Below are 14895 nucleotides of genomic sequence, written 5' to 3'. Positions count from 1 at the left end.
ATCAAAATGATTTCAAAAGTACTGCAACATCGTAATACTAGTATAGCTTAGTTTTGTTTTCAATAGTTGTTGAGCTGTATCATTTTACTTGACATAAAAATTGTTTGTAACACGAAATTTCTGATTCAATTATTCTAAAGATACACATGACATATTCCAACACTGAATTAATAATAACTTAATTACAATAGTGACATTAATATGACATGCTAAATCTTATATTTAATAACCCATAATCTAGCAATATTTTTTTAAATGTCAGGGATATTAATAGGTCCATTTACAGACCACATGTCCAAAATCCTTCGTAATCAACATGCTGTACAAAACATGCACTGTGTCATTACAATTTGATATAATCTGTTAACTAATAAATTGTAAAAGCACGGCTGAAAGTTAAAAAGTTGAAGTTTGTTTTGTTTAACGACACCACTAGAGCTAAATGATTTATTAATCATCTACTATTTGGATGTGAAACATTTGGTGATTCTGACATATAGTCTTAGAGATGAAACCCGCTATTTTTGTTTCCATTAGTAGCAATATGCACGATCCCACAGACAGGATAACACATACCACAGCCTTTGATATACCAGTTGTGGAGCACTGGCTGGAACGAGAAACAGCCCAATGGGTCCACCGACGAGAATAGATCCCAGACCGACCGTGCATCAGGCGAATCTTTTACCACTGGGCTGCGTTCCGTACCCGTCTGAAATTTTAATTATAAAGAACTCGAATGTTCCCGCTCTCAACATACTGCACTTGAAAAGAAAGGAATGTTGCTTAACAGCGCCTCAGCACATTTTAAACTTCCACTGTTGATATTAGAGAGTAAGGATCGTTATATGACTTATGCGCTATGGGTCCGTTTCCTGCGTTCCGCGCCCGTGCCCTCTCCGCGTTAAAAAGCGTGTACATGAAAAAAGACCGCAGTGTAATGAAAACAGACAAGCAAAGTAGATGCGATATTGCTTAAAAGAGTTTGAGAGAGCTTTGTAAATTAGGCCCCTGCTACCGCGGCATAGACTACTCCAACTGAATAGCAATAAGGGCTCTTATTTATGTCCTTTCCTACGACCAGGGCAGTACATACGACCAAATGGTTGGGACGAGAAGCAAGTCACTTGGTTCACTGACGAGGATCGATGCTACGACCTATCATACCCCAAACGAAGACTCTACCACTATGTGTATCAAGCCACAGTTCATACACACAAAATGCACAAACAAGAGATACATAATTTTATATTAAAACCAAGGAAATTTAGTCCATGAAAGAAATCATTATTGTATGAGAACGTCTGTGTGTATTGTTACTTTCTGCCTGCTAGTATTGTAACAAGCCACAAAATATAAATAGGTTTTCCCAGGGAATTTAACTGTTGCAAATACTATCACTTTTAGCAAAATGCTATGAGTATAGAAGACTTCATTTACATATTATACACGTTGAAAGAAGCTTTACATCGCAGCAGTATAAAATAAGACAGCATTATTTGTTCCATATGTCTCAGTTTTGAAAATGTTTCTAATATCAGGCGCGGATTCGGACAAAGATTCAAAAGTTAGACATGAGTAGGATGAATCAACTCATTTTGGCTTTATGTTTTTGACCTAACTACTAAATTCGTATTCCAAATTCCGCCCACTTCAAACTTACCCCCCCCCCCCCCCCCCCCGGCCAAAACTCAGTCACTGGCGATGTCAGAGGTTAGGCCCGTAACAGGCGTGTGCGAAACCTCTGTGGTATATGCACACGTAAAACGAATTCAGCTCAGCTGAAAATAAATTATTTAGATTGCGCTTCAAATTTCTAATTACCCCCTTTTTATTTGGTGTTAAATTTCTAAATTGTCTCATTAATGTTCTGTCCCGAGTCAAGTCCCTGGCTGTTCAAAGTCAGGACCCGGGGATGGACATGCCTGAAATCTTAGTGGTACAGGGACATGTTAAAATAGTTCCAAGTCCAAGTCAAAAGACACGACCCTATGTTTGGTTCCATATTGTTTTGTGGTCGGTTGGGGCCCTGGGTGTGAGAAGTCTTGTTTACGTAACTTTACTACACTTAATATTATGACATCTTCCCTTAAATTCCTAAATCCTCATCTGGATACTAGTGATCTACAACAATAAGTGGGTTACACGCTGTTAACATGCCAATCTAATATGGAAGGAAGTAATTGAAATGGAAATCCGTTTATGTTCACGTCCATTAAGAAATAAGAATAACTCTATTTCGCTAGTTTACAAACGCGTGTGTATTATATGAATACCACTGACAACAAGTTGTAAACGAATCTAGTTCACAACTTCACAGTCGCACAAAAACGGCAATAACTGACAGAACTATCATCGACAGTGATGACAAGGGAATACTACAATTGAAAAGATTAAATATAATTTTAATATATTCATGCAAATGTTTTTCGTATATATAAATTGAACAATAGTAAAATCCCTATATAATGATAAATGATCATCAAGAACTTCTGTTCGTAGTCAACGCTAAATTAAGAAAATTAAAAAATCTTAAGAAACCTGTAAAATCTAGCACATAGTACTTAAAGGCTCGTTCACACCGGATGTTTGTTTTGTAAACGAACGCTTCCAGTATGAATGATTTCATTGGAAACAGTGTATTTAATTGTTTCAGCCGCACAACACGTATCGTTCTGCGTTCAGTGTGAATGAGCCCTAAAAAAGGGGAGACTATCGGAAAAAGAATCAAGGGACGTTGTTACAGAAAACATAAATATGTTACTGAAACCTTGATGCAGTTAAATTAAAAAACAAGAATGTATTAAAAACGACAAAAAAAGGGTTATATGCATAAACAGCTAATATACATAATTTTAAAATAATGTTTAAAAACGAATGAGCGTCAGAATTATCAAAACAATGTCACCCAAACAATAGACATGCACGTGCAAATTACGTAGATATACTTACTCTTGTGCATAGATTGGGGCGTGACATAGTACAGGCATTCACACGCTACTGTTGATACAGTTATTTTTACGTCTCTAACACACGCAATATACGGTTAACTAAGCACACGAAAGTCACAGTAAAATTACGAAAGCACATTTTCTTCCATTGTGACATAACATCTAAACGCACTTCACTTTCTCATTGCTCTACTCCAGTTGTGAACGTCAGTTTAACAACTAATTTACTTCACTGCACTCTATCTCGGACACAGATCCTTAAAACTGGTACAGATCCATCATCACTGGTTATTTAAAGAATGGAATGAATGAATGTTTAACGACACCCCAGCACAAAAATACACATCGGCTAGTGGGTGTCATAAATGGTAAGCAAATGTGAATTTCAATTAAAAATGTTGATCAGATATCACAAGATCCTTATTGTCCATAAAAACCTTGTAGTAGCATCCAACAGAGGGAAACATCACATCCGCAATAGCTGAGTTGCTCGCAGGCTATATAAACTTACTTACAGGCTATATTTAAATGTACTATATTTAATACTATAACACAAATTACGAAATGAAAAAGTATGCAAGTCTATTTTAACTACTCCATCAAGGATGCCTACTGTACATTTGCATAGATGTACACAATTAATTTGTCCGAAAATGGCTCGCTGATGGTCAAATTACTACACAGGTGCGAGATAATTAAGAAACGGAATACAGTGGTTCTGGAATGGTGGCTTACATGTCGGTAGACTTACGTTACGTTACGAAATATTTTACACGCAAGGACTTCGGCCAGTTGAAACACTAAACTTTGACCACACCCTAGTCCAGCTGGATAAAGTCCACAATTTTTCAACCACTGAAGCATGAGAAGAAATGCGAAAATTCAGAAAAACACAACTCGGTGGATGCGCTGTGTCAGATACGAAAAGAGATCGTATCAATCAAAAAGTTAAAAATTACCTTCCGGCAAAACGTTACATTCTGATTAGGACGAATTATTACAGGATTACTATCTTTAAGAACGCTGTCACGTTGGTATTAAGCAGTTACTGCTAGGTGATAACAGGGTTCGAAATAGCTACCTGCGAAAAGCAAAAAGCAGTCATTTTTTTTCGATCTAGCAGGTGAAATACAAAGTCACCTGCTAAAACTACAATAGTATCGCAGGCCACATTTAAAGAGACAGATGTACGTACGAAAATAGTGTCTGTTGTTTAGACCGTGAATCAATTATATTTGAATTTCATAATGATCTCAAATATACTTTTAAGGTCCTTAGATGACCTTATTTTCACACACACTGTACCAAACCCACCTCTCACCTTATATTGTCTTATTTCAAGCATCCAACCAGTTAACCACAACTGGTCAAAGGCTGTGGTATGCGCTTTCCTGTCTGTTGGAAAGTGCATATAAAAGATCCCTTGCTGCATTAGGGAAAATGTAGCGGGTTTCCTCTGATGACTACGTGCCAGAATTACCAAATGTTTGACATCCAGTAGCCGATGATTAATTAATCAATGTGCTCTAGTGGTGTTGTTAAACAAACTTTATTTCCAGCAGGCCATATTTTTTCTTAGCAGGACATATTTTGTTTGGCCTGCTACTGTTAAAAAATAGTATCAGGCCGTATTTTACTTCCTATTTCGAGCCCTAATATCACTGCGTGTGTGTGTATGTGTGTGTCTCAGTGTATGTGGTGTGTGTATGTGTGTGTGCGTGTGTGTATGTGTGTGTCTCTGTGTATGTGGGGTGTGTCTGTGTGTGTGTGTGTGTGTGCGTGTGTGTATATGTGTGTCTCTGTGTATGTGGTGTGTGTCTGTGTGTGCGTGTGTGTATGTATGTGTGTGTCTCTGTGTATGTGGTGTGTCTGTGTGTGCGTGTGTGTATGTGTGTGTCTCTGTGTATGTGGTGTGTGTCTGTGTGTGTGCGTGTGTGTATGTGTATGTGTGTGTCTCTGTGTATGTGGTGTGTGTCTCTGTGTGTGTGTGTGTGTATGTGTGTGTGTGTGTATGTATGTGTATCTGTGTGTGTGTCTCTGTGTATGTGGTGTGTGTCTGTGTATGTGCGTGTGTGTATGTGTGTGTCTCTGTGTATGTGGTGTGTGTCTGTATGTGCGTGTGTATCTGCGTATGTGGTGTGTGTGTGGTGTGTGTGTGTGTGTGCGTGTGTGTGTGTGTGTATGTGTGTGTCTCTGTGTATGTGGTGTGTGTCTGTGTGTGTGCGTGTGTGTATGTGTGTGTCTCTGTGTATGTGGTGTGTGTCTGTGTGTGTGCGTGTGTGTATGTGTGTGTCTCTGTGTATGTGGTGTGTGTCTGTGTGCGTGCGTGTGTGTATGTGTGTGTCTATGTGTATGTGATGTGTGTCTGTGTGCGTGCGTGTGTGTATGTGTGCATCTGTGTATGTGGTGTGTGTCTGTGTGTGTGTGTGTCCCTGTGTATGTGGTGTGTGTCTTTGTGGATGCGTGTGTGTATGTGTGTGTCTCTGTGTATGTGGTGTGTGTCTGTGTGTGCGTGTGTGTATGTGTGTGTCTCCGTGTATGTGTCTGTGTGTGCGTGTGTGTATGTGTATGTGTGTGCGTGTGTGTATGTGGTGTGTGTCTGTGTATGTGTGTGCGTGTGTGTATGTGTGTGTCTCTGTGTATGTGGTGGGTGTATGTGTGTGTGCGTGTAAGTGTGTGTATGTATGTGTATCTCTCTCTGTGTGTGTCTGTGTGTGTGCGTGCGTGTGTGTGTGTGTGTGTGTGTGTGTGTGTGTGTGTAAGTGTAAGTGTGTGTATGTGTATCTCTCTCTGTGTGTGTCTGTGTGTGTGTGTGTGGGTGTGTGTGCGTGCGCGCGTCTGTCTGTCTGTCTGTCTGTCTCTCTCTCTCTCTCTCTCTCTCTCTCTCTCTCTCTTTCTCTCTCTCTCTCCGTGTTTCTCTCTGTGTGTGCGTGTGTGTATGTGTTTGTGTGTGTGTGTGTCTGTCTGTCTGTCTGTCTGTCTGTCTGTCTGTCTGTCTGTCTGTCTGTCTCTCTCTCTCTCTCTCTCTCTCTCTCTCTCTCTCTCTCTCTCTCTCTCTGTGTGTGAATGTGTGTGTGTGTGTGTGTGTGTGTGTGTATGCACCATCTCACAGACAGGATAACGTACCACGGCCCTTGATATACCAGTCGTAATACACTGGCTAGAGCGAGAAGTAACCTAATGGGGCCACCGACGGGGATCGACCGTAGACCGACCGCGCATCAAGCGAGCGCTATACCACTGTGCTACGCCCTGCCCTAACTATACGTCTATGTGCAGAAACAAATAATATAGTACTCAGGGGCCAGAAACCTTGAAATAACTGCTCATAAGCGTACGAGAGGGGGGGGGGGGGGGGGGGAGCAGAATGTGAGCTTTAGTTATAGTGTTAAAAATGTTGTAAGAGCTTCTTAATGGTTAGTGAATGAGTAATCGGTATAGCAGTATAGTAGGCCTACTAGTGGCCATAGACCTCCCCGGTAAGCTAGGAACATGGTGGGTATGTAAAGTCGCAACAGTTGTGTCCAAGGGTTAAACGTGTTTTGTAAACACCAGGTGTGGGAGACAGCAAATCTGGGCAAACAGACGGGAGGTGTGAACGCCTTCCCAGAATGCTAATTAATCCAGAGAGTAAAGCACACAATTCTAGTATCATTCGCCTTGTATTCCGTTAATGTAGTGTAAACTAGCAAATACACTGAATCGCTCATTTTAAAAAAAAAAATCTCTTTTTTTCTAATGTGTTTTTTTATTTGTGCTTTTTGTGTTTATGTATATGTTTGATCTCTCTCTCTCTCTCTCTCTCTCTCTCTCTCTCTCTCTCTCTCTCTCTCTCTCTCTCTCTCTCTCTCTCTCTCTCTCTCTCTCTCTCTCTCTCTCTCTCTCTCTCTCTCTGCGCGCGCACATATAACCTACCCCAAATTAACGATGTCAAGATATCCCTCTCTCTTGTATAAATGTAAATATTCCGGAGACCATTATTTTTAGGCAGGGTCTACAGTTGAGTTTAGAATGTGAATGCTATGGGAAAAGACCAGTAAATAATGTGTAGATCAAATTAATTTAAATATATACATTTGTGTAAAAAAATCAAAAAAAATCTGAATGATGATTATATGACAAATATTTTAGTGACAAAATCAAAACCTTAATGTTTGTTTTGGTTAACGACACTACTAGAAGACATTGGTTTATTAATAATCGGCTATTATAGTCCGTCCCACAGGGAACACCTTTTTTATACGATGAAATTTACTACAAGTTATTTATTTCTAAGCAGATTGATTAGTAAATTGTACACAGAAATCGTTTTTTTTTATTATTATTATTTCCAAAACACTTTTACTTTTCTTCTTACTTCAAACCAAACTGAAATTATTTACAGAAACAGTTTTATAGAATGATGGGACGGACTGTAGATGACAAACTAATAATCGGCTACCGGATGTCAAACATTTGGTAATTTAACTAATAGTCTTCGGAGGAAACACAGTACAGTTTTCCATTAGCATCAAAAGATCTTTTATATATATATATATATATATATATATATATATATATGTACTTTCACACAAACAGAACAACACATACCACATCCTTTGATATACCAGTCGTGAATCGACCCTACACCGACCGCGCATCAGACGAGCGCTTTACCACTGGGATTTACTGATATGCAAGAAATATTAATGATCTAGTTTTGCAAGATGAGAATTTTTTTTACAGATATTCTGCAATAATACTGAAACATATATTGCATGTTTTCAATTTTGTTGAAAATTCAGATAGAAAATAATAAAAGGCCGAACACAACCAACTCACCTCCCTTGAAAACATGATCGCGAGGACCGCGACTACAATTACCAAAACAACGGCAGCTAATAGCAACTCCAGTACAATTCCTAGTTCCATTTTGAAAACAAACAAAAACATATGGAATATTCATCCATCAAAGATGTGTATATTATGAATACCATTATCTAGCCATTTGTTACAGAGAAATACCCCGCTTTGCAGGGCGATGAGGACATTTAAAACTGCAACATGTTTTATTGTCACATATGGCGATTCATCTCAATGCGAATTAAGGATAGTCATCGGTGAATTTTTATTGATTTATATATGGATACCTATATTAGTTATGGTCTGTTAAATACCATCCTAACTTTATCTATATTATATCTGCATATTAAAACATGTTCACTTTTCTAATGTAAACATTTAAAATATCTAAATTGAGGAATGGCATGTTCCCAAAACAGTTGAAGAAAGTCCCATGACCAGGCTTTTTCTGACCAATGCTTGCATTTTAGACATTTGCTATCGAATTATAAAAATGGGACTATAGGCCTAATAGAAAATGTATTAAGCTTGCAGTTTGTAATAATATTAAAAGGCATCCATACATATTACAGTATATAGAACACCGTACTATAGAATAATGATAATGTGAATTGAGAATACATCATATTTATTTTTTCAATTGGTAGATATGTAGTCAGTAATGCCATCTCCCCCTTTCTTTACGGTAAAATGTAATATTTAATCTATTTAAATTAAAGGTGCAGACCCTAGTTTCAACCCGTAAAAATGGACACTAAGTTCGGTTAAGTTACAAACCTATAACACATTTGGATAACGTTACAAAAGGGTGAAACAAGAGTCTGTGAAGTTGAAACGGTGAAAATAGACTAAAACTCGACTCCATAACTGTTACTTGTCAGACGCAAGTGCGTTTTTAAAAATATAATAAATGCATTTTGTGGTATTAGAAACACCAGGATGACCAGAAAATACTCCGGTTGTACGGAAATGGATAATCTAAACAATAAAATATAAGTAAAGTTTGATTTCCGTGATCATAAACGGCTCTAATAGTGAAAAATATGCCTATAGTGTTTAAAAACTAGGGTATGTCCCTTTAAAATTATAAATACTTACCAGAACAAACACATGAATGAGAAACAAAATGAATACTGAAAAAAATATAAGAATGAATCCCAACATCCTCTATCCTAGGTTGTCTGTTTTTTCTCTCTCTTATGTTTTTTTTTCACTTGAGTACCAATCGCGGTGTTTGGCGTGTCTTGTTTTACCAGTCACAGGGTACTGTTTTTTCTAAAGGTCAATTCTCACAGTGCAACTTACAATAATGATCTGTAACATGCAATCTAATTAGTTCATAATTAGATTAACATATTACGAACATGAAATAAAACCAGTTGTAACGGCATCGATGGGGCAGTGGTTAAGTCATCAGATTTAAGGCAAATAATAAAGGTGGTGTAGAAAAAAAGAGGTATGATTGGGGAATGACCCCATGCTCATCACTCGCGGCTACGCAAATAAAGTTCGACTGCGTCAAAAGGAAAACCATCGATCGGCATGCAACTCTATAATGAATAAATTAAAATAAAAACATATTATTAAGTTTTAAATCCATACCAACTCAACCTCTCTTTTTGGAGAAAAAGAAATCAGTGTAAATAACAAATTTCTATCAAATTATATAGATTAAATCTCATTTTCAATTTTGTACCGTGCTACTTTTACGATGGTGATAGAAGGCAACAGATATTACATAGTCGACTCCGCTTGGGAACTAGCGATCTAAATGGTCATAAATTTGCAAGACACGTAAGTGACAGTCCATTTTGTACTTGTGGACATCTTATTGAAGATGCAGAACATTTTTTATGTTATTGTCCACTATATAATGTAATTCGTAATACTCACCTGTCAAAATATCACAATCTTAATTGCAAGACTTTATTATTTGGTGACCCAAATTTTAGTACCCACGAAAATAGTGTTATATTTAAATCTGTTCAAGACTTTATAATTAATAGCAAACGTTTCGATAACTAACCATTTATTATTCCTCCTTCTCCCTTCCCAACTGTGACTAAATAATATCATATCAACTATCTATTTTTATTTTTCCTTTCTTCTCTCTCTCTTCCATTCTTCTCATCTTAGCTAATTTGAATTTATTTAAATTATTATACTATTTCTGTCATCTTGATGTATCAAACTTGTATTTATAAATGTAGGGAGAGGCCTTAATATAGGCTCTTGCCTGTTGGCCAATCCCAAACCGCATTTTGACGGCAATAAATATTGTTTAAACTATTTTCAATACAGGGGTGAAGACAAAATGCTAGAATAGCCAAGATATGCAACTTCACTTGCATCGTCACTGAAATAATCGATAATGCAGTACACAGAGATTAAAAATAGAACTGCACGTGCATTGTCTTGACTGTTTCATCAGCTGCCTACATATCTGTATCAGAAAGAAGGTTTAACCTATGCAGTTTGGTGGTAATTTGTAAAGAAACTTTTAAAACATTTATCATGAACTTTAAAGAAGAAGAAGATATTTGGGTTGGTATGGGTTTAAAACTTAATAATATGTTTTTATATGGGTTTAAAATTTAATAGTATATTTTTATATGAATTTTAACTTTATTCATTGTAGAGTTTCATGCCATTTCATTTGACACAAACGGACTATAATATCGTTACGATTTAGATACACTGACGCGCTGCAACTCAAATAGCTACTGCATATTGTTATTAGAAGTCGTGTCGTCAAAACGTACCTTAGGTAGGGATTACGAGAAAACTGCGACATTCCAACGTTCTGTTATACACACAATTACACCGCTATATGTACATATGAGGTTAATTTTGGCACAAGTACTTTCAAAATATATTTATTTCGTTACCTTTGAAAAAGCAGGAGGCAAGTTTGATCCATGCTACAAAGAGAGGAATAATTTGTGTGGGCGTCAAATAGGTCGCAGGGGAGGTTTGTGTGTGGGGGAGGGCTGTGTGTCTACACCTTCACTATAATAGTGTGAACTATTTCAAAAGCGAAAAAACAAACAAATAGAATTATAATATTATGGACCATTCCAGAATGTGTCACACACGGTAGCCTGGACTGAAAGCGATGGTGATATAAATAACTTGCCTGTTTATTATCCAGTTAGGTTGAAGCACGCTGTCCTGGGCGCGCACATCAATTTACTGATGTTGACGCAGCACTGGATGCTCACAGGCGACTAGACATCCAAGTACTACTTAGCGCGTCCTGCATTGGTTAACCACTGTACAAGAATCGGCGTGAAATAACCAACATAACTATCAGTATTTTATTATTAAAACATCAATTCCTGGAAATAGGATTTTAGGATGGTGGTGGCTGCATAAATGTATGTGTGATCTTTCTCCATGCATTTTTAAACCTTAACTAATTTTTCTTTCTTCTTTTATTCCTACTTTCTCTTTAAAATTTTCTCTCATTATTTTATCTCAGTCATCCTTCTCTCTGTCATCTTCTTTCTATCTTTCTCTCGTTTCACTCTTCTACTTTTTATTATATCCGCCCGTTTCGCTCTGAATTATTTCGTGTGCATGTAATATGTATGTCTATGTTTGTGTGAGTGTGTCTGTGTCAGGACTAGCACATGTTAAACACCAGTAGTCTCTTATACCAGGGCCGTAGCTAGCGGGGGGAGGGGGCAAGGGGGCAAGGGGGCAGTTGCCCTCCCCCGGAAAATAATCCGGAAAAAAATGATAGAAACTTAAAGAAAATTCTCTTCTTAACTGTTTAAGGAGTTTTAGACTATTAACTACTCCACCCCCCCCCCCCCCCCCCCAAACAAAAAATCCTAGCTACGGCCCTGTATACGTGTAGAATATAGATAGCTAAGAGTGTTGTAAAACAAACATTCTGTTCTTGATCTATTGACAAAGTTCATCATAACATTTGTAATGATGACTCTCGAAAAGTTGTTCACCCTTGACAAGTCATGACATATTTTCAACTATTACAATATATCTTAACTGACATATTCGTATATACACCTCGTGTTTTAAAGAACGAAATGTTTGTTGAATATTAAAACTGCCACTACAAACACATTTAGTCAGTGAACCATAACGTCTGGATTGTTAGATAACAAACGCTGCCAAATAGTAGTATTTTTTTTAACTATTGAAAGCAATGGGAACTTTTCTACAAAAAATAGCACATCAGAAACACGTTAACATATGACACTTGATAGACCAAACACGCTCTCCCACCACCAAACCACCAACCATCCCCAATCTCTCTCTCTCTCTCTCTCTCTCTCTCTCCTCTCTCTCTCTCTCTCTCTCTCTCTCTCTCTCTCTCTCTCTCTCTCTCTCTCTCTCTCTCTCACACACGTGTTTATATTTAATATATTTTTTATTACTAGCCACATAATTATTTATCATGCTTATATGTAGGGTTTATTTCGTTTATTTCAGACATGTATTGATTTTTCATGAATGAATGTGTTTTAGATAGCGCTATAGCGCTCCCCACCATTATCAGATATTGTACATATGTATTTATTATTTGTGTTTTTATTATAAAGCTTATATGTTGTATAGCTTAAAGCAATAATGAACTTGAAAATACACACACACACACACAGGAACCGGGGGGGGGGGGGGGGGCGGGGGGGGGGGGGGGGGGCGTGGGAGGTTTTTTCTTTTATCACATTAATATTTGCCATTGTAACCAAAATCTGATATAGCGTTTGCCCCCCTCCCCCAGGTTCCTACGAGCCTGCACACACACACACACACACACGTACGCACACATAAAAAATAAGCAAAGTTCACTTACTGTCTTGTTAACGTGTTCTTCCGTTTCTTCTTCCATTGTTTGTCTCACTATATTATTTATTTTAACTAAAATGTTTCTGGTTTTGTGCTGTTTTATGAACTACTAGCTAGGCTGCTTCCTCGTTGCAAAAGTTTATGTCCAGGTACAGGACATTTTAAGCGTCTGTTATCAGAACAGGTAGGCGACAAAACACGTTCCTGTAAAGTTGTTTGGATTCAGTACAATGCCTTTAATAAACCCATGTTTGTTGGTTCACTGGGACACATTTATTATGCACAAGTTTCCTGTAAACATCAAGTCACAGTTTGCACATACAATAAAGCTCACCACGTGAATCCTTGTGTAACGTGTTAAACCGGATTACATTCTGCAAACAGCAATGTTTTCCTGGCGACAAAATAAACCCATAAACCAAATTATGAAAAGTAAGCGTAGTAAAATAGTATAATTGCTTGGAGCTTAGCTTAGCTTCGTTTCAAAGATACAATCACTGCCCTCTTTTCATTTTGGTTTCACGTATTTTTTCTCTGATGATTAGCAACTCAGTGAACAAAAACGTCGACGTCAATGAAGCAGAACCGATGACTAGTTTTGAAGCTGGTGCGTCTGTATCATATTCCGACTCGCCCAACTGGTCCTAAGTCTGGTGGGGTCGCTTCCATGTGTCCCAAGTTAATTCAGTGCAAACAGCATGAAGTTCCAACTGCAACTGTAGAAACTCCACGTTTTCGAGGCTGCTTGAAATTCAAATACCTAAGCAGACGACAAGAACGTGCTGTTATATAGTTGGCGGGAATTCTGTATACCGAGGAGTTAACTTTTTAGTTTTAAAGTTTTGTCGTCTGAGTAATAGATAAGGGCGGTTCCATACATAATCATATGGGGTGTGCTTTTGGAATTCTTCTCATTTTGTTATTATTTTAATTAAAAATATATCGACCAAAATCAAACTGCACAAATGTATCATAGTTTTCATCTTGTACACCATCTGGATTATTTCCTGTTACAATCCCGTGTTCCAAACATGGTATGTCAAACATTTTGGTATGTGATGTCCCGTCTTTGATAAATGCATATGTGAGCTCCCTCACTGCTATTCGCGAAAATAAGCTGTACCGTGCGGATGCGGGTTTCTTTTCCAACCACTTAGATCACTTGTCGCAGTTGCCGTGTGTCGGAGACGTAGCCATATTAGCTGCTGATTAAATCAACATTAGACTAAATTTCCTTTCCATCCTCCATCCACCCATGTCATTCATTGTTGTTATAGAACAGCCCTAGCCCTAATACGAATAAGGAACATGTGACACTAAATTACATTCTTTAAAGATTATTCACAAAACGGTATTTCCTGGAAAGAGTAAACATAGAAAATGTCATAAACTGTTAACACACGGACCAGGAACACCCTACCAATGTGTGAAAAAATCTCAACACGTGACACATATTTCGCAAAACTGTTCCAGCTGTCGTGAATGAAGAGAACAGCAAACTCGGGACACCCCGAGACAGCGACATCAAACAGCTGTAAATTGTATACAGCAGCAAAGAACATTTCATAGAATGCATCTCCCAATAGGTTCCACTCCTCCAAAACAGTTACAATTGTGAATAATGTTTCTTTGTTTTTCAAGTTGTTTGTTTTTCTGTTTGTTGATTTATTTTTTACTAATAAAATTAATATATTCATCAAAGATGCCAGCAACTGTTGGGCTCGTTTTAACTCGCCCTACAAATGATGGGAAGAGATAACGAATATTCTAGCCATTTTAGCTGCATTTAGTGTGTGTGTGTGTGTGTGTGTGTGTGTGTGTGTGTGTGTGTGTACATTACCCACCCACGCCCCCTGCTTCCGACGCCTATGATTGGATAACAACTGTATGCCACATACATGTATACCAGTGTGCCACATACATGTATACCAGTATGCACTGGTCATACACAATTTGCACAAACTCTATCACTTATTACTACTATATTAGTCAGGACTGGAGTTGCTTTAAATTTTATTCCGTAAAAATATTGTGCACCTAGAATATGGAAACCGTAGAAGAGAGATGTAGATCGTGATAAAAAAAAAGTACTGTTCGGGACAAATCTTCTTCTACGTTAGACGGTTGTGTGACCAGAGTCTAAGTCCTGCTGATGCGGTGAATCGGAATATCCCCTCATGTCTGCAACTGGACGAGTAGTGGACATGATTCCAGCACGTGACCGGGTGTCTGGTCTACAATATCAGTAGCACAGCGATGATCCTGCAACACCAATCCTTTTCATTTA

The 14895-nt window shown here is 37.9% G+C and overlaps 1 protein-coding gene across 2 annotated transcripts in view; it reads right to left on the bottom strand.

The window, feature by feature from the left end:
- LOC121374345 (inverted formin-2-like) overlaps positions 1 to 13337 on the bottom strand; it is a 94723-nt gene extending 81386 nt beyond the window's left edge. Inside the window, exon 1 of one of the 2 annotated variants that reach the window (XM_041501418.1) lies at positions 12616 to 13337. In XM_041501418.1, the coding sequence (XP_041357352.1) occupies positions 12616 to 12651 (36 nt within the window). In that variant the 5' untranslated portion in view covers positions 12652 to 13337. Of the gene's footprint in view, positions 1 to 7772; positions 7847 to 12615 lie in introns of those variants that run through there. The other variant, XM_041501419.1, reaches the window with a different exon arrangement.
- Between the last annotated feature and the right edge of the window lie 1558 nt (positions 13338 to 14895).

Source organism: Gigantopelta aegis, chromosome 6, assembly GCF_016097555.1.
Source record: "Gigantopelta aegis isolate Gae_Host chromosome 6, Gae_host_genome, whole genome shotgun sequence".
Lineage (NCBI taxonomy): Eukaryota > Metazoa > Mollusca > Gastropoda > Neomphalida > Peltospiridae > Gigantopelta > Gigantopelta aegis.
Note: the sequence above shows the minus strand (reverse complement) of the source record. Positions and strands in the feature narration are given on the sequence as shown.